Source organism: Sceloporus occidentalis, unplaced genomic scaffold, assembly GCF_023333645.1.
Source record: "Sceloporus occidentalis isolate IW3139 unplaced genomic scaffold, rSceOcc1.0.p SCAF_2, whole genome shotgun sequence".
In the NCBI taxonomy this organism is placed as follows: Eukaryota; Metazoa; Chordata; class Lepidosauria; order Squamata; family Phrynosomatidae; genus Sceloporus; species Sceloporus occidentalis.
The window spans coordinates 211,588,825-211,609,568 of record NW_028316982.1 but is presented as its reverse complement, the minus strand read 5'-3'; the positions used below and the strand labels follow the sequence as shown (position 1 = coordinate 211,609,568).

Genomic DNA, 20,744 nt, shown 5'->3' with positions numbered 1-20,744 from the left:
GTGAAAAGGGACGAATCTGGGATGGGGCAGTGAAAATCCTAGGCTGAGACAGCAGACCTTGACTCCCAGAATGGAGGGCCCGAGTGGGAAGGTGAGGAAAAAGAAGGACTGATAAATAAGGAGGGGCCAGCCCATGCAGGGCTTTAAAAGTCAACAACAGGAGCTTATACTGAATACAAAGGGGGAGGGGGAGCCAGTGAAGGGATGATAATAAAAGGAGAGATATGATTGGAGTGGTGGGCGGATGTAATAATGTGTGCAGCTGAATGCTGGACAGAAATTAAAGGACGGAGATGAGAAAAAGGGAGCTCTGCCAGAAGGAGGTTACAGAAATCAAGTCGTGAGACCCCTAGAGCATAGACTAGAATCTTGGCAGTAGAGGGTGAGAGAAACCTAAACTAATAGCAGTAACTCTCTAGACTTCAACTGAGTGTGATATCCTGATGCAGTTTCAGCTGAAGCCATGTGTCTTTACCTAGACTACCTCTTCAGCCTTCGCATAGGGCGAAAACACCAGACTCTGAGGGCAACCGAATCCTCACATTGTATCCTCAGCTAATCATAGGAATGTAGATATGAGGCACACTCTCCCAAACCCCCTCGAGTTTGTAAGAGTTTGTAAAACCCCAATATCTTTCCCAAAGGCTGTTTCATGAGCAGCCCCCATGGCCCTTGACATGTAAAGGCTACCCTGATCCAGACCTTTCACCTCAGTGGGGTGCCTAGGTGCACACTGATCTTTCCCACACCCCCATTAAGGCCAAGGGAAACCTATTTAACATCCTGCCCCAAGCCAATCGCCCATCCCTAGAAACAGTATGAGGTAGACCAAAAACCCTGGGAAAAGGGGAGATAATTCCTACCTAGCCCTGAAGCGACCAAACAGGTCCATAGTGTCCTGAGGGAGGGAGGGCAGGATGCAGTCTTTCAAAAGAGGCTGATGAGGGGGCAAGACAGCTTAAATAGCTTAGGTCTGCCCCCTGTTGGCAAGGTTGGACACATGAGGCCCAGCCCTCTTGTAAAACCTCTGGCCTCTATTCATGGGCGGTCTCAAACTCTACATCCAAGCATATAGTAGCTAGCCACTGTTTGGGTGTCCACTCTGTGAAGTTGTGTTAGTTAGATGTTCATCATGAGATGTACAACAAATAAAGAAGTAACAAGCACAGTGATTTAGATAAACCCAGCTGTACCATTTAAAATGATGATAGCTGAATGCAGTACTGCTTAAATAGTTTTCAAGGGCAGCCCATTGTATAACATAGTGATTCCCAAACTTTGGTCCTCCAGATATTTTGAACTTCAGCTCCCAGAATTCCTGATGTTGACAAACCTGGCTAGGGGTCTGGGAGTTGAAATCCAAAGCACCTTGAGGACCAAAATCTGGTGATCACTGGTTTAATACAATACAGTAAATCAACAGGGAAGTTGCCATATCAAGACTCATTGTGGTTAGAGAATATCTGTTCAAAAATAGCTGTAGCTGGTGAACTGGTCAAAGCTGGTAAATGGTACTGTGCTGAGGTCCCTGAATGACTCTGGTGATCAGGCTGGATCTAGGTTACACACTTGCAAGCTTAGCCAAATAATGGACAGTACTTCTCAAGTGTGTTATCCAAGTACACCAAGTACATTGTCATTGCAATATAACTTTATTGGACTTTGCCTTTTCCCCTAATCAGAATTAGAAAGAATAAGACACTTTTGTACATTTAGCTTCTTCTCCTTCCCCACAGGCATCTTAACATTTCTTTTATTTCAGGATTGTGCCTGATGATTCAGTAGAGTGATCTGAACTGATAGTCTTTCTACCCACAGTGAATTCTGGCACCCTTTTAGAATCATAGAGTTGGAAGAGACCACAAGGGCCATCCAGTCCAACCCCCTGCCATGCAGGAAATCACAATCAAAGCATCCTCAACAGATGGCCATCCAGCCTCTGCTTAAAGACCTCCAAGGAAGGAGACTCCACCACACTCCAAGGGAGTGTGTTCCACTGTCAAACAGCCCATACTGTCAGGAAGTTCCGCCTAATGTTGAGGTCGAATCTCTTTTCCTGGAGCTTGCATCCATTGTTCCGGGTCCTGTTTTCTGGAGCAGCAGAAAACAAGCTTGCTCCCTCCTCAATATGACATCCCTTCAAATATTTAAACAGGGCTATCATATCACCTCTTAACCTTCTCTTCTCCAGGCTAAACATCCCCAGCTCCCTAAGTTGTTCCTCATAGGGCATGGTTTCCAGACCCTTCACCATTTTAGTTGCCCTCCTTTGGACATGCTCCAGTTTCTCAACATCTTTTTTGAATTGTGGTGCCCATCTTGGCCTGCAGGGTATTGTCTATATTGTACAGTTACAGCAGGAATAGCCAAGGAAGGCATGGAAGATTAATCTTTACATTGCATTCTTTTGTATAGATTTTGTAATGCCTACAGAATGGAATTGTGGCATTCTTAAGTCATTAGATACTCTTTGTCTCATCTTAGCATTAACATTTTTGATACTCTGGATTTTGTTAAATGCTTGAGCCATGATCCTAATCCCATGGAGTGGAGAAGTTCTACGACATAGCAGTACAAAAAAGATTCACATTTAACAGTTCAGTTATCTGATGTCATTTTTGTTATATTGTACAAGAAATTGGTATACAGATGAACCTTCCTGTGGAAGTGAAGCCTGTGTTGTGATGTATCATCAACCAACGGCAAATCCAGGCTTGGGAGGACCTTATCTTTACCAATGGAATGATGACAGATGCAACATGAAGCACAATTTTATCTGCAAGTACAATTCAGGTAGGAAATGTTAAAACTAGACTTCATTATGTGGTGTAGCAAGTAAATTTGAATAATTATTATCATTAAAAATTCTCACAACTCTGAAATCAAAACCAAAAGGAAATCTCCACATAAGTACTTGCTTGCCTTTAAATGAGGATGGAAGACCACAGAGCAGTTGAGGGCCATTTTTAATTAGCCCTGCATATCTATGGAACACATCCCGCCCCACTGATTCCCCCCTGCTAAAAACAAATATTGGTCCCCACATGGAAAAGAGCACCTTGAGAAGCCTTGGGCCTTGTGTGTAATTTGCCATTTAAATGTTACCCCCACTCCATTCTGTTTCAGGCTGCAAAGACCTATTTTACAAACCAGTTGTTGGTTTTGTAAGATGAATTCTCCATGTGCTCTTCAGGAAGTCCTCATGTTCTCTGATGCATTGAAGGGGCTCAACACATAGCTGTAGTTCACTGACCTTCTCTTCTAAGAGAGGAACCAGTTTGCACTTACTGCAGGTGTAGTTGGTGAGGTTTTTAAGCAAGAAGACAAACATAGCTTATTGATGCAGCAGACAATTATGGATCCTTCTGCCTCCATCATTGCAGTAATTTCTCTCCCCTTTCTCCATTTAATACTGATATGGGATATATGAGTTCCCAAAATCCCCAGGCCAGTATGGCTACTAGCCATGCCGGCTTGGAGATTGTATAAGTTGTAGCCAAATTACTAGCATTCCTTAGCTCTCACTGGCACTTCCCAGGGAATCTTGTTAAACTGCTTAAATCCTTTATAGTTAGAAAGGCCTACCCATTCTTTCTTATGAAAATGATATGGCAACCCTATGGTTGCCATATCACAGGGTTTTGGGGGGCTGAGAGTTTGTTACTGAGTAGTGGAAGAAAAGAAGAAGACACAGTCATATGGAAGGGGAGGTGTAACTATGGGGCTCAACAGGCTGTCCCCAAAAAAAATAGTCTGGAGATGTCTTTTTTTCTTCTGGAGGGAACCCACAGCAACCAAACCACGCAGGCTCCCTCTGCTCCAAAAATAACCCCCTAAAAGTGGGTTGTTTTCAGGGGTGTGCGGGCGCTGCCATCAGTGCGCCATTAGCACATTGGTGCATCAGTAATGCAAGCACAGCGACATATGGACGCTGTGCAGCACTTGCATCATGTATGTGCACCCTGTGTTGGTGGGGCCGCACAGTCATGGTGGTGGCGCCTATACATACTAGGGTTCGGGAGCGTGCGGTTTTGAGCTTTTGGCCCACCTGTACTGGGCCTATGTTAGTATGTCTATATCTGCTGAGAAGAAAGTGGGAAGCCATATTTTGTTTTGTTATGTATAACTGATATTTTTATTCCCTTTCTCCCTCTCTTGAGTTGTTTCCTTTTATGTTCTTTTCTTTTTACAGTTGTAGTAGATGTAATTTTTAATGTATTTGGAAAAGTCTTAACAATAATAAATGAAAGTCCTGTTCATGCATGCCACATTTAAGTTAAACTTATCTTCTTGTTTGCTGCTGCTGCTGCTGCTGCTGTTGTTGTATGCATTCAATTCATTTCTCACTTATGGTGACCCTAAGGCAAAGCTATTGTGGAGTTTCCTTGGCAGAATTTGTTCAGAATGGGTATGTATTTGCCTTCCCCTGAGGTTGAGAGTATGTGACTTGCTCATTGTCGTCGTGGCAGGTTTCTATCAGTGTCCTAGTCTAATACTACACCATACTGGATTCTTGTACCTAAAACTGTGCTTTCAAATAAATTAGTAGAACTTTAATCCATATAGCAGAAGCAGTTTGGGAACCAAGATGATTCTTTAGTTTCAAAGTAGAATAGATCATATTGGGGAAAACATTTTATTATATTGATTCTCCAGTTTTCTTTTCTAGGGAAGAGGCAAACAGTGTAATAAAGACTGGTGTTTTTCACCATTGTAATGGGTAACAATAATGGCTTGCTTGCTAGTACTGCAATGACTAATGGAAATGAATTCCATTTCCAAGTACTGGAGTCAGATAACGCAATATGATAAGGAGCATTTTACAAATGAACATTTTGCAAATATATATGTAAATGAAACCATGATTTTATTTGTTAGGCATTTACCAAAAAGAATTTTGTAAACTTCTGTGCTTTATGGTTACAATAGCAGGAATTATGTATGCTTGTAAATGGAAAGAGGAGAGTATACCAACCTAGGTGAAATGGTTGGTAAATTTACATGATCCAATAGAGATGGACGATTTGACCCAGTTAATCAAAGACAGAACACTAGAAAATTTTGATAAAGAGTGGCAGATGGTGTTAACATTGCTAAAGAAACATTAGGGAATGTTTGTAATTTTGGGATTCAAGGACAGCAGTAAACGTCTTAGATTTGAAAAGACTGCAAAAGGGAAAAAGGAAAAGGAATATAAAAATAACATGATTTTGTTAATAAAAATATAACAAAAAAGAGGAAATGAACTGCATTTTCAAAGTAACTTTCCAAGCTTTTCTCCTAGATTTGTGGTAGGATAGGAGTTCAAATTACATAGACAAAACATAGACAAAATAAATAATCTTTTCCTTCCCATTTTTCTTTTATTGCCTTAACAGATGATATCTTCGAAAAAGAATTAGGAGACAGAGCGGATTCACATTACGGTAACAAACTTTTTGCCTCAGTTGCAATGATAAAGCAATGTAACCTTATTAATCATCCAAAATTAAAACCATCCTATGGATTAGAAAAGCAGACTAGCAATGGAGCAGTTGAACAATGGCTCTGATAGAGAATAATATTTACTAGTTATATTTTTAATAAGTGTGTGGATATGTTTCAAAATGTTCTCATTTGTCATTTGCAACTCTTATTCCAGATGGAATCCTAACATTTCAGTAAAAATCTTTTAGACAAATTTATCATCACATTTATTTAGTTAAAAAATAACCTCTTTAGCTGCAGAAACTTTGTTGTATTTTAAGCAGTGGAATAATGTGAGCAGATGTTGCAACTCAGATAATAGATTACAGTTTGTTAAAATATGTAATTGCTTTTTCAGAAGTCCAGGCAACAGTGCCGACAGGGAAGCCTCATGATTCAAGCAAGCCAGAAGACCATTTTCCTGTGGTTGTTACTGAAACTGGTGGTAATTGATGCATGTGACTTTAATATTGAAGCTTAAACCATGGACCATGTAGACATTCAATCACCATTTACTTTTAGTATGAATAAAGTGGCTGTGTTCCCAGAAACTAAAATGAAACTAAGCTATGCAATAAAATGCCACGGTACTGTCAGAAAATAGCTGCACTTGGCTTTTTAAGGGAAAATGCCGCATGAAACATATAGACATATGGCGAGCATTGTCTCCCACAAAATAGTTTTTCCACATTTCTGTACTCTAGAACCACACACAGTATGTGAACTACAGTTAGATAAGTACTTCTTCAAAAATTTGGTTTAAGTTGGCCTGGGAGAATTGATCATAATTCTTAAATTAAAGTGCATCTTGTTTCATGGAAGGGAGCCAGTTTGATCTTGTGTGAGCTATTGGTTCAAGAGATCCCAAGAGCATTAGGTTGCGATTAATGAGTGCAACTGAAGAGAGTTTGTGTATAATGTTTTAATGAGCTAGGGATGGAAGTAGAACTCTGACACTTTCAAAGAAAAGATATTAATGAAATTATTTCTCTTGTAGGTTTAATTCCCAATCTAATTTATGTTGTTATACCAACTATACCACTGCTGTTGTTGATACTGGTGGCTTTTGGGACTTGCTGTTTTCAGATGCTACACAGAAGGTAAATATTATACCTGGGCAGGTATGGAATCTTGGATCTTATGATGATGAATAGGACCTTCCACTTCCATTAGCAAATTACTCATATCCATAGCCATTCAATATGCTATGCAAAGCCCATACACATTTGAAGGCCAGCATTTAACATTGTGCTATATATAGCAGACAAGCATATTTAATAATACCCCCACACAGTCAGACATAATCTGGAGTTCATGATCAACAATCTTAGCACATTTTTTGGGGTAGCAGTGCTCTCATCGTAAGTACATAAATGTTGTACTTGTGCTGGCAAGAAGGCCTTAGTAATCTGTATTAACACTTTTAGAAAAATAGCACTTCAATTTAATACCAAAACAAAAGACATTAAGAAGAAGTTGAAGACTCTACAATAGAAAAATATGTATATTGTCTTTTCCCACCTGCTTTCGCATACAGCTTTTCTTTCAAAAAGCTGCTTAATCACGAGTCAATTTTCCAGACTTGAAAAGTTTGTTTGGGTTATTTTAACTATCCTAAGCAGCACTAATACAAGCTGTTAGAGCTGGATATCTTGATTCCCTATCAGGAATATTATGGCCATTGCTCCTGTTGTACAGTATGCAGGGATGATTACAGCAGCAATTGTCATCCAAGCATTAAAAGAAGCACCATGAGGATAGAATCAACATAATTCCATGTTGAGTTCCTCTTCCCATCATCTTACCCCATAATATTTATTATTTAAGGAGAACTTGGAAAAGTTAAGTTTTTGAACTACAACTACCAGTATATCCCAAGCTAGCATGCCCATCTTTTCCAAGCTCTACTTGTATGTTTCATTTTCCATTTTCTTGACCCAGGCACTAATGGTCCATAATGCTAGCAACCCCCCTCCCCCCCAGAAGAATCTTGCCAAGAAAACCCCACAATAAGTTCTCTTTAGGTTTGCCATAAGATGGAAATGACATGAAGGAACACAACAACAACAAAGCACAGGGAAGGATGATCAAGTCACTGGTATCTAACAAAAAGTTACAAAGAGAGGAAGAAATAGTTGCTGAGTTGTTGTTGTGTCAAACATTGCATTTACTTCTGCTCCAAGAAATTAGTCCTCATCAATACTGTTCTTACTTACTCCTGTAGCACATAAAATATCCAATGGTAGTGACAGCCAACATGTCCTTGTCAGCACATCACAGTAGCAACAACCAAACAAAGCATTTCTCCTGTGCTTTATGGCAAGTTGAACCAGTTCATTCATGCTTAGCAGTTCTCCCTTTCCTTTCTTCTAGGGAAGCAAGGAGAAACTGCTTCAATGACTCATCTCCATTATCATCTGAATGCCTTGCTGAACATTTAGATTCTAACTTGGTATATTTCTCAGTTTCTAAGATTGTATTTTGAAGGTAGAGCTGCAGTTCCTGACAACTCCCTCAGGCTACCCAACATTTTCCACAGTTCTGTGTGCCTAATTATCAATTGGTTTCTTTCAGTTTGAAGGGCATGAAATTATGACAATGTATATAAGTTGAAGATATTTAGTTCAAATTGTATACTTAACATGGTTTTATACAGCACATACTCTTGATGCATTTGTTGAGATGACATTCTCTGAAAGCCACAGCACTGGAGTGGGGATAACTATTCCTTGGATTCATCTCATGGTACTGTTTCAACACTTGAAGCAGTGATTCCCAAACTTTAGCCTTCCAGATGTCTTGGGCTTCAGTTCTCAGAAGCCTTAGCAATCTTGTCCAGTAGTCTGGGATTCTGGGAACCAAAAGTCCAAAAACTTGGAAGGCCAGAGTTGGGGAATCATTGTCTTAAAGGTTTGGCACATTCTTTGGAGTCAATTGTGCTGGTATTCATCATACAACTGCAGAACCTGAAAAAGTTACATTTTTGGATTATGACTCACAGAATAGCTCAGCCAAGTGTGGTCACCATAATTTGTTTGATTTCCATTCATTTGTTACCACTTCACCCAATGCAAATTGGATGAATTGCAGTTGTGTGGAAAGAACCCACACAGCAGTGTGACCATATAATGCTGGGTGTTTAAATGCCATATTGGTGCCTTTGAATAAAATATTGGAAATTATCTCCAACACCACCAATGCAACCCCCTTGTATTAGCTGAGAAATGTGTTTACACTGTACAGTTGATTTTCAGGTATAATAGTGTTAATGAGGAAGCAAAGTCATCCTCTGTTTAAAAGTAAGTGTAGTGACTTACTGTATCTGATACAGAAGTAATGCCAGTTATCATTAGGGATCTTTACATGAATTGTAATATGTTTTGGATCAGGTTATATGTGATTAAATTAATGGATATCACTTCAGGTAAGCTAACTATATTTTAAGTAATGAGGACTTAAGTCAGTGAAAGCTAATGATTTCCTAAGCAGCATAGCAGCTACATAAATAAAGTTTGCCTGTAAACACTAAAACCAGCAAAGTACCCAGTTCCCTCAACTACATTTTCATCTATTCTAGAATATATACAAATTACATTACACACACTAGTGGTTCAGTGCAGATCATTATAAGGAAGTAAGATGAATATGATGTCTGGAGTTAGTACTCAGAGTTTTTATAGCTCCAGTATTATTAACAGTAGTTAATTTTTTTTAACCATACTCTTACATATTAGTAATCCAGTTCAAAGGATGAAAGCCCAGGGCTCATTAAAAAACTAACTTCTTTAGTTCCATAGTTTACTGAGTCTGTACTACTGATAGCAGGCAGTAGGCACAGACTTTAATATATATTTATATGGAATATAAATCTTTGTACACTCACCTGGTGTGTTTCCATTCCAGAAACACATCATGTTAAGTCTGATGTCCAATTTCAGTCACTATATGTACTGTTTTTGGAAGACCAAATGAAGCAACAAAAGTGTATCTGTGTGTGTGTGTGTGTACAAAAATCTTGAATAGCTTTACAGTTGTTGTTGATGTATCTTCCTCCATCTCTTGTGGATCCTTAACTGAATGTATGAAAGCAATATATGTTTAGTAAGATAACATACTGTTATCTTTTTAATTTTTCAGTAAAGGAAGAACAAAAACCAGTCCGGATCAGTCTACGCTATGGATTTCTAAGTACCCAAGGAAAGACAGTAGCATGGAGGTATAAATGACTGATAAAAAGCAGGAATGACACTTTCCATTCAGGATCTCTTTTAATGTCATGTCAGATATTAGCTTGGAATGGCTTGAAATTGCAATGGATCAGCAAGATGAACTGGAAGCTCCCCCTTGAGGCAATTGCTCAGATCATTTTTATATGCAGTGGTGTTTTTTTTATATATCAGTAGCAAGACATGGCACTCTGAAAGAGGAAAATGCATTTATTTTGCTAAGGAAAATGACTCTGCTACAGGTAGTAATGAGATGGATAGAGCATTTGGAATATATATGGTGTTATGTCTACTATTATGTGTCAGTTCTAGATCAATCATTTCTAGTTTAAAATTTATTTCCCCCTTAATTTCCTCTTGCATTGTACCATTTCTCATTAATGTATGTACTGTAAATTCAGTTAATATAAATATACAGTGTAACAAAATAATTTATCTTTGCATAAAAAATTTATAAAATGTTGACTATAGAGGGTTATTTATTTGCCTTGAAAACTTACTTTACTGTTATTCTAACTTGGATCAACATTGACAAAGACATTTGACAATGTTCTACTGTTTAACAGCGACAACAGACTCCAAAGATACAGGAAGACCAATTGATGCACTCTAATGAGTGCCCTTTGAGTGAATTTGAGTGCCCTAATGATATGCTTATTCAAAGACAGCACAAATCATTCTTTCTATGGCAAATTAATTAATATAAACTTCATTTGAAAACAAACTGGAGAGAAACAAAAACGATGAAGTCAAGTTAGAGATACATACCCCCCCCCCCCCAGATTTTAAATACTATGTTGAGTGTATTAAAAACCCAACTAATTGGCTTATTCTGTGTTCTGCTATCACAGTGGAGGCAGGAATGCACATGGTTTAGTATGAAAGCAACAAGCATTGGCACAAAGGGATTGGACTATACTGTATTGGTATTTGATTTTTTTTCTCTCTCCCAGGAATCCACAGTAGTGACAAGGAAAGGCAGACATAATAGCAGTTTATTTCTCCAAAGTCCTTCTTCACTCCTGGCTACTGTGACTTTCACCTAAATTCTTAAGCTGCACTGGCATAATTACATTAAAGATGTCTGGCCCTAGTTTCCTTGTTCTAGTGCTTCCATTTTTCTCTTTTTCCTGTATTTGAAGGGAGAATTTGAAAGTTGCTGTGTCATTGAACCTTATGAAATTTTGAACACAAATTTGCTGCACGAAGAGTACAGTAGTTCAAAGCAGATGGTGGAAGATATATGTGCTGAGAAGAAAAAGTTAAGAGCTTTTTTAATGCAGTCTGAGTGGTTCTAGTAGATTCCAGTACTGGGTTCTGGGTATATCGTTGGAGTATGGTAGAGAGTAAAGTATGTTGGGGTTTTGTTTGTTTGAACTTCAGGAATGGATGGTTATGTCCATCTTGCCTGACACAGCATCACACTTCAGCAGCATTAAGTTTGATATTTCCAGTAACTTGGGGTATATCTTCTACATGGACATACATGATTTATTTCCCAACACGCTCTGCTCTCTCCCCCACCTCTCCCAAGTAGCAATGGCCTCCACAGAACAGTGTTGAATTTGAAATGAAACAGAAGCTCAGTCTGTGGGGTTTGACCAAAAGAAATATGTTTTATTTTTATTTTTTAAAAAGAGCCAAATACACTTGGAAATAAAAATTCTAAACTCATGGCTAATCTAGACATGAAGAGTTGGGTGGGTCTTGTTCGTTTGTAAAATAAGAGTAACTGCCTACTTAACAAAGAAGTCAGTGTTATTGGCTGAGATCCAACAATTATGCTGGTTTGCAAACAACAGCTTCATCTGTTCCCCCAGATTAGCAAAGCCAGCTGGATTTTGGGAATACTTCCATCATGTTGGCCACCGATTGCTTATGGGGGTGCATCTGGAACCTATCAATCTGATTTTTGCACACCAGTAGAGGGGAAGCAGCAGCCATTGCTCCCACAGACTAGGGCAAAGCTGTTTTTTCAGTGTTGGATGTGCAAGGGCAGCTAGACATCTCCCCAACACACTGTCATTACCATTTACTGGTGGTTAGGGAGTATAGAGCTCCTAGCTACCACTGTTCATCTGAGTATAAAAGCATTGCCCAAAGTAGTACAGGATATCTCCTTCCATGATTTCTTTACATGTGTCTACTGTCATAACTATGGATTACTGCAGTATAAGCTACCTAGCATATTCAGTCATTAATGGTTGGTGTGTGTGTGTATATATTAAATGCACAATAATTAATGTTAGTATTAAGGCCTAAGGGGGGACGCTGCCCCTTTCTGTCCCAGATGGAGGCCACAGCAGACAAACAGTATGGTCTCCAGGAGGCCTAAAAAGAACCCACTCACAGTGGGTACTTTTTATGCTGCGTGTGGGGCGCCATTGGCGCATTCACGCATAATCATGATGTCCATATGATGTAGTGCTCTTTGAGCACTGCATCATGCAGATGTCACTGTGCACCCTGTGTGGATGTGGGCGCGGCAAGATGGCACCTGCACGCCGATAATAGGGCTGGGCGCGTATGGACACCCAGCCCTACCTAACCCTAATTTCAGCCCCAGGCCAACACAAAGTGCCGGACTGTACCAAGCCTAAATTCAATCTAATGTCACTGAAAGAAAACAGCACTAGTGAGTTTCCTTGGTTTTTCCAGTTCTGCAAGCATCAATACATAACAAATACATTTTAAACTGCTGCTGTTCCCCACCGTGATCCATGGGGACAGATAGTGAAGAAATTAATAACAACAATTTGTACTTGTAGTCCCTAGGGACACAATTAGTTGGGCAACTAGTTCTGCAACTAGAAACTACAGTAAATTCAATATTTTGTCCATAATCCAAGATTAGTTGTCTAGATGTGAAAGATCTGTTGTATCAGATTGATGCCACTGGTTTATGCTATTATTGTGGTTTAGAATTTTCTGGTTATGTCAGTACCTTCTGTCTACTGTACTTTCTAGCATCTATTTGAATTCATGCTCATTTTATTTAATTTACAATACAGTGCGCCCTTGGCTTATGCGGGGGATCCGTTTTGCCCCCCATATGAACCAAATATTGTGTATGCTCGAGCCCCATTCGAATGGGACACACCGCCCCTTTATTCCTGATGTTTTGCCTTCCAGAATATGGTCACATAGCCTGAAAAACCCACCAAAAATTATGGATGCAGGCTGTGAAAGCCTTCGGCCTTATATTTTGTTGGGTTTTGAGAACAATCAACAGAAAAAGTACCTTTAAGGGAGAAAGATATGATTTAAATGTCACACAATAGCTCAGTATCATAGATGCAGATGGAGGAAAGCTGAAGGAAGAAATAGTTCCACTATATTCTGCAATGGTCAAGCCTTATCTTGAATACTGCATTCAGTTCTGGGCAACTCATTTTAAGAATGATATAGACAAGTTACAGTAGATTCAGAGAAGAACAACAAGAATGATAAAAGGAATGGAGAACAAAGGAAGAAAGGTTGAAGGAGCTGGGCATGTTCAGCCTGGTGAAGAGAAGACTGAGGTGTGACATGTTTGCAGTCTTTAAATAGTTCAAAGGCTGTCACAGAGAGGAGGAGATAAGCCTGTTTTCTCTGGTCCCAGAGGCTGGGCCAGGCATAATGATTTGAAGTTATAGGAGAATAGATTTTGATAGAACATTAAAAGCAAATTCTTGACAGTAGCAGTGGGTTTAGCATCACGGAGACCCTATAGCACTTTATGCATTAAGTTTAAATGATTTGGTATATACACATTCTGGAGGTCCTAAATGTGGTATTAAAGGCACGTATTACCAATTATTAATCCACATTTGTCATAAATGCTGCAACCAAGCTCTTGTCCTAGAAGCTGGTTTAGTAGAAAATGATCAGGAAGATGTATGGGTAGAATTCAGTGGCTGAAGCTTGAGTGCTGACCTGTGAATAAGTATATTTGATGCTGGTGTCATGCTAGTGTAGTGTGGCAGCCAAAAGACCCAACAAACTAAAACAAAACAGTACAATTTGGGGCTGCATCAACAGAATTATAAAACCCTGACAGAGGGAAGTATTAGTGACATCCTTTTCTGCTTTGGTCAGACTTCACCTGGAATACTGGGTACCGTTCTGAACACTGCAGTTCAAGAAGAATATTGAGAAGCTGGAATGTGTTCAGAAAAGGGCATTCAAGATGATCACATTTCTGGAAACCAAGTCTTATGAGGAATGACTTAGGAAGCTACATATGTTTAGACTGTAGTAGAGAAGATTGAAAAGGGACATGATACCTATTTTCAAATATATAAAGGGATGCCATGTAGAAGATGGAGCCAGCTTATTTTCTACTGCTTTAAACATAAGAACATGAACTCATGCGTTCAAATTTCAAGAGAAGAGATTCCACCAAAAACATTAGGAAGAACTTTTTGTTTACTGTAAGAGCAGTGCAACTGAGAGGGTAATGGGTTCATCTTCTTTGGAGCTCTTTAAACAGAGATTGGATAAACTTTTTTCAGACTGTTTTAGTTGTACATTCCTGCACAGAGGTTGGGCCAGATGGGCTTTGTGGTCCCTTCCAACTCTAAAATTTTATGATTTGAAGTAATAAGCAACCATGTAAGCAAAGTGGGCAATATTTGATCTTACTGATGTTGAATTACATTTCCCATGAGCCCTAGACATAGCAGTGGTGGAGTTACAATATAATTATATACAGAGCGGCATACATTCCTTACCTTGCATTTAAAGCTCTTTTGTGGGAGTGGAATCCACTCCCATCTTTGAAAATGGGGGTTTGTTACGAACACTTCCTTTCCATACATTTAAACTGAGAGAAGTTGTCCTATGGCTAATCTACATTAGGGGCAAAAGTAAATGGACTCCTGTACCTCATGTCCCTTGTGCCCAGGGCAGTGGGGGCAAGGGCAATGGAGATGAGAGCACCTGTGGTCATGGCAGCAGCAAGAGTGGGAGCAGGGGTGCAAGCTGTGGATAAAACTCTGGAGTTTAATAAGAGCACAATAAACAACTATACCCTAAATCTGGGACATAAAGGGCCATATGTCATGTCACCTTATTGTCCCAGATTTGGTGGGAAGACAGGTTTTTGGTGAATTTTTAAGTAGTGTAAACAAGGTCTTAGTCAAAACATCAGTACTAATCAGCCACACCTTCCAGATAATGCAAATGTTACTTTTTTGCACCACAGAAATTCCACAGCAGATGGATTATATGAGCAGTAGTCCAAACAGTGATTTCCAAGTTCTGCTTCTCATAAAGTCACAAATGGGACTCCCAACAGAATTCCCTTCAGAGATAAATTCTGAATTATCTGATGTTTGTCTGATTTTCTCAAGAGGTGAAGGCTATAGGGTACATATGTCTCCTTGACCTTGAATTTCCCTATTTTTTCTGTGGTTTTTTGGAGGGAGGAAAATACTTCTAGTGAATAATCCTTTTTATCCAGTCAATGTATTTTGAAACATTCACATAAATTCCAGGACGATGTGGCAGTGCACACTGATGCCCAAAGGATGTCACGCCAGCCAGTAACCACTTTTTATTCTCTTGACACATCAGTGGCCCACCAGAATCTCCCTAAAATGACAAACAAAAATTAAAACAGTCTTACATAGAATCTGTTTTCATTGGAAACAAAACCATTTGGAAAACCAAAAATGGGATTTGTTATGGCCTTAAGCATTCTGTGAGATGCCTGTCAGTTATGTGCAGTATTAATACAGTAAAGCTATGCCTGAGCTTTGACTTTCAGCTTAATTCTTTGAGCCTCCATGAAAGTTGTGTCACAAGGGCTTTTGTAAGCATTGGGGGTATGACACTGCCTTTCTTAGATGGCAGAACATCCTTTGAAACATTCTGTTTATGACAGTAGCTCGTAGCCTGTAATGATATTGGTAGTTGCTTTATGTTCCCTTGGGTGATGGGATCTAGATGTTGTTCAAAGCAGCTTTTCTCTAAGTAAATTCAAGGTCACAAATGGGAAGAAACAAAGCTATGTGACAGTGGTGGTGGTAGTGATGATATTGCTAGAGAAGAGGCTTCAGCTGCCAAGTTTGCAAATGCCTTTTCATATATCAGTACCACACTACTAAATAAAATGTTTATCATCAAAAATAATGATCAGAAAAATAAGCATTGAGTCACTATAATTAGCTGTACAGAGAAAACAGATCAGTTCCATTTACCTTACAAGAATCAATTCCTCCTTCATCGTATCCAGCGCATAGCATATTTTCAGTAATATTGTACTCTGGCATCAGTTTCTGACATTTGTTATGTGTTATAAGAGGGACTTCTGCTTGTTGTAATATATTTGCAACAGAGCCTGTTTAAAATCCAGAAACATGTGCATTGATTCAGCCTGAATGCATAACATGTTTTTCAAGAAATATTTTCATTCATTTTCACATTATGCATTTTCATTAGACAGTAATGCCTGTGTCATTAGATGATTGATTTAGTGAAGCTGAGCCAGGTATGGGGAAAAAGAATCTGCATTATTTACCAACAACTGTAAGTTATTCATGCAATCTGAAAAATTGAAATAGGAATATTTGCCACTTGTAGCAAGGAAAATGCTATACCTTATGACCAAATCCTATATTCCTTCAGCCAGCAACATGTTAAGTTTCCTGGATCCATATCTATAGAACTTATTTCACAATGGGCTCCAGGATCTTGAACTCACACATTACACAACAGCTTAAGGACTCCCCATGCACAAGTCAAAAGTGTGAGAAAGAGGACTGTGTATGCGCTTGCGAAGCAATTTGCTTGCACTAGGGACCACACTTACTCAGTCTTGAAGGAAGTATAATTGCTTCTATAACAATTTTAACCTACTGTATTGCCCTAACAGGATTCTAGTTTACAATGACTGTTGGAAAGAATGTTTTACCTGGTGTTTTATGCAGACATACTGTACACATAAAGTGTGAAAGTAAAATATTCATAGAAACATATATTTAAGTCTGGCATCCTGAATTACGGTGACATAAACTTAGGCCTTTGTAATTCACTCTTTTGGTTACTGAAGAAATTGGTAATCTACACTGACCAAATAATGATCAAAATCCTTCCAAAACTTGTAAGCAATACACTGCTCCCTATGGCCATTTCCATGTCAGAGAGCAGGAAGATCAGCAGGCACACATTAGCTGTTTTCCTATAACTGAATGTGCTGCAACAAGCATCTGTGGGGGCCTCCAGAGGGCCTTGGAAAGCCTATAGAGATATTTTTGGAGCACATCCATGTTCAGGAAAATATCTGGATATGTCCACTGACATCTCCAGCACTTTCTGACAACACAGAAATCACTGCTTTGGTGAAGGAGGGGCTGAGCTGATTACAGGGTGGCATTGGGAAGATACATTGGAAAATGTAGCTGTGGAGACCTATGTGTTAAAACAAATGTGATAGACATATGTTTCCCAATGCAAGATATCATCCTTAAATATCTTTGGACAACTGGACAACCTGCCCCCAGCTTATTAGGGGTGAAAACATGAGGCCCTCTAGATGTTGGAGTATACAGTAATTCTCATTAGCCCTACCAGCACAGCCAGTTGTGAGGAAGGATGAAAGTTGCATTCAGGTTGCATTCAAACAACATCTAGGGGGCCAACCAATTCTCACCAGGGAAATTCCGGAAGAGAATTGTGCTGTTTCAAATTCATGTAATGTTCAGCTGTGAAACTATTTATTCCTGATGAAGATGGGACAAAGCTGGATAACTTTGCTATGGCACCTTAAATTAACATATTTATTCCAGCAGAACCTCTTCTACTCCCTGCACCCATATACTGTAGGTGTCTGCCAGCTGAGAATAACAATTCAGGCATCTGATGAGGTGGGCTCTAGTCCATGAAGATATATATCACAACACATCTGGTACTCTTTGAAGTGTTGCAATATTTTTAATCATTTTTAATTCATTACTTCCTTTAAATAGCAAAAGGTTGTTGAATGCATGTGTGTAACTGGACTGCTCTAGATGGGCCAAAGGTCTGGTAAATGTTGGGCTGTTTCTGGATTTTATGTCTTTTCCTACTCCTGCATATAGCCATGCATATTTCCTCTGTTCTTTCCGCCCAATTCTAATACGAGTAGTTGATTCTCTGTCATCCCTGCCATAAACACAAAACCTCCCATTTATAGTTGTTCCTCAGTAACCACATTCTCCTTTTCACACATTTTAATTTTTTTGTTCTTACAGCACTAGCGTTAAAGTGCTGTACTGCTTCAGCACTATAACTGTAAAAGGAAGGAGAGGAAATAACATTCTTTCTAGTAATTGGAAATGTATTGGAAACTCTTATGGCAGGGGAAAAAAACTGTCCTGAATTTTAAACGGTGTGACTGGTACCAAAAATTAATAAGAAATAAACCAAGAAAGAAGGTATGTCATAATGATATTTTTTAAAATCTAAAATCTGACCAAATCCTGATGTTTTTGGTCATTCTGGATAAGCCCCCCATTTAAACAGAAATTTATTTAGTTAGTTAGTTATCCCAAAAAGACACCTAAGGCAGCTCACAATATAAAAACACATTAAAGCAACATTAAAAAAATTAAAATAGCCTAATTAAAACAGTAAAAAATTAAAAATTTTAAACAAACAAAATTTAAAACAAACAAAGGTTAAAAAATAATTTAAACCAACCCAATAAAACCAGACCTGCATGGTTTTAAAAAGCTTGCTGGAATAAAAATCTTTTGCCAGCAGGGAGGGGGCCAGCCTAGCCTCCAGTGGAAGGCAGTGCCACAGGGTGGGAGCAGCCATTGAAAAGGCTCTCTCTTGTGTCCTCACCAAATTAGCCTGGCATGGGACTGAGAGAAAGCCTTATCCTGATGATCTTAAGGTTCTAGGTGGTTCATATTGGGAGATGCAGTCTCCCAAGTAGTCTGAATCTAAGCTGCGTAGAGCTTTACAGGTCATGACCACGTTTTGAATTGTGTTGGAAATGAACCGGTAGCCAGTGAAGCTGTTTCAATACAGGAGTTACAGTATATGGTCCCTTTAACTGGCTCCGGTTAGCATTGTAGCTGTGGCATTTTGGACCCGCTAAAGTGTCTGAACAGTTTCCAAAGGCAGCCCTATGTAGAGTGCATTACAGTAATCCAAACAGGATTTAACTAAGGCATGCATATCATACCCAGATCTGACGTCTCAAGGAATGGGTGCTGGTGGCACACTAGTTTTATCTCTGCAAATGCACTCCTGGCAAACAGGAGTCCCTCAACACCACCTTCTGGGTCCGCCCCTCCAAGAAAGACCGGAGCAACTGCATAGGTGTGCCCCCAAGTCCCATCCCAGAAAGGCTGCTCAGAAGGATACAATGGTCAATGGTATCAAAAGCTGCTGAGAGATCTAGCAGTACCAACAGGGACACACTCCCCCTGTCCAGTTCCCTCTGTAGATCATCCACCAAGGTGAACTGAGCTGTCTCCCATAACCAGGTCTGAAACCAGAATGAAATGGAACCGGACAATCCATTTCATCCAGAAATTAAGCTGGGAGGCCACCACTCGCTCCAGAACCTTGCCCAAGAATGGAAGGTTTCAGACTGGCTGATAATTATTAAAAATGGTGGGATCCTGGGAGGTCTTATTCAGTAACGACTTCTTTAGGCAGGTGGAAATTTGCCTTGCTACAGTGAAGCATTCACTCCCTTATCCACTCAGCCAATCCCTCTCTAGCTGATTTCAGAGGTCATGAAGGCAAGGATCCAGTATGCACCTGGTGACCCTCACTTCTCCAAGGATCCTATCCACATCCTCAAGCTGCACAAATGGACACTTCTCTAATAATATGGGACAAGCAGACACTAAGATTACATCCACTGGACCTATATCAACTACAGCATCCAAGTCATAGCAAATTCGAGTGATTTTGTCTGCAAACTATACATTTTCTGCAAATTATCTTGCATTGATTGCATCAGGAATTACCAAAACAGGAACAGAAAGAAAGTTCATGATTTCAACAGCACATTTACACAGTTGAGAGCCCACCTTGATTTGTGGTTTTTCCCCAGCCAGCAATGAAACACTTAGTTCCTGGCAAAAATGATTTGTTTTTTTCTGGGAAGCAAATGGGCTGAACGTAATCTGTAAAAAAGAAGAAGAAAGAAATGATAAATCCAGTGTCCAATATTTTATGATAAGTCCCTTGTCGTGAATCCAGAATGCATACGTTTTTGAGAACTAGAGGTACTCAATGGAAACATTCAATGCTTTAATTTTCTAGTATTCTCTCGGATTTGCGTCTAAACCTCTTAATAAGAGAAAAAGTATAGAAAAGAATAATCATACCTGTGTAATTGACTCTAAATTGAAGATGCATCAAAGCAATGTCACTGTCTTTTGTTCGTTTATTGTAATGGGGGTTTATGATAATTTCATCGATCTCTCGGATGACTGTTTGAGGATTTGACAGGTTCAGATTGTTATGCAAGCCAAGAACTGCTTTCCACTGAGAAGGTTTTAAATTCCTCCTGTGGATTACAATGAATATTCTGAATCAGAATCACTTGTGATTATATGAGAGAACTGATTAATTTCTGATACTGAATAGCTGGCTTTTTTGTTTGTTTTTTAGTTTTCTAAAACAAACTGGCACAATAGATTTACAGACAAATTTAATTCTTTTCACTGTTGCTGTATTTTCAGGAGGATTTGCCCTGTGGCCTTACCATCTTATTTTCAAAAAACGGGTCGGAAATATTAAGTGCCCCAAAACAGTGTTCCCCATTTTTTTTTACAACAGGACTGCAGTTCCATCCCCCAATTATAGTGGATGAGGACATAACATTTTTATACTCAAAAGTACATTTTTACATACATCCTGAGGAAAAATTGGTAGACAGTTGCTGCCAAATGTATGGACTGCTGCTGTACATATATTCCTTATATACGTTCTCAGAAAAAGTGGTACACATTTATACTGCCTTTTGCTATCCTTTTGTCCACTCACTTAGTATCAAGGCTATATTTTGAGTAAGCATATTCTGTACTACTTCTTGTGGATCAGTTCCAACATCAAGTATTCTGA

At 39.2% G+C, this 20,744-nt stretch overlaps 2 protein-coding genes across 3 annotated transcripts in view; one reads left to right on the top strand and one right to left on the bottom strand.

Moving 5' to 3' along the window:
* The window catches only part of CHODL (chondrolectin), a 38,736-nt gene extending 28,705 nt beyond the window's left edge, over window positions 1–10,031 (top strand). Inside the window, exons 3-7 of one of the 2 annotated variants that reach the window (XM_089508130.1) lie at window positions 2,636–2,793; window positions 5,379–5,426; window positions 5,825–5,911; window positions 6,464–6,566; window positions 9,604–10,031. In XM_089508130.1, the coding sequence (XP_089364256.1) occupies window positions 2,636–2,793; window positions 5,379–5,426; window positions 5,825–5,911; window positions 6,464–6,566; window positions 9,604–9,688 (481 nt within the window). In that variant the 3' untranslated portion in view covers window positions 9,689–10,031. Of the gene's footprint in view, window positions 1–2,635; window positions 2,794–5,378; window positions 5,427–5,824; window positions 5,912–6,463; window positions 6,567–7,839; window positions 7,952–9,603 lie in introns of those variants that run through there. The other variant, XM_089508129.1, reaches the window with a different exon arrangement.
* Window positions 10,032–15,110: 5,079 nt separating this feature from the next.
* TMPRSS15 (transmembrane serine protease 15) overlaps window positions 15,111–20,744 on the bottom strand; it is a 182,258-nt gene continuing 176,624 nt past the window's right edge. Inside the window, exons 23-27 of the mRNA XM_089508436.1 lie at window positions 20,006–20,187; window positions 19,706–19,801; window positions 18,753–18,755; window positions 15,875–16,014; window positions 15,111–15,266 (exon numbers count right to left, since the gene is read on the bottom strand). Coding sequence (XP_089364562.1) covers window positions 15,111–15,266; window positions 15,875–16,014; window positions 18,753–18,755; window positions 19,706–19,801; window positions 20,006–20,187 — 577 coding nt within the window. The remainder of the gene's footprint in view (window positions 15,267–15,874; window positions 16,015–18,752; window positions 18,756–19,705; window positions 19,802–20,005; window positions 20,188–20,744) is intronic.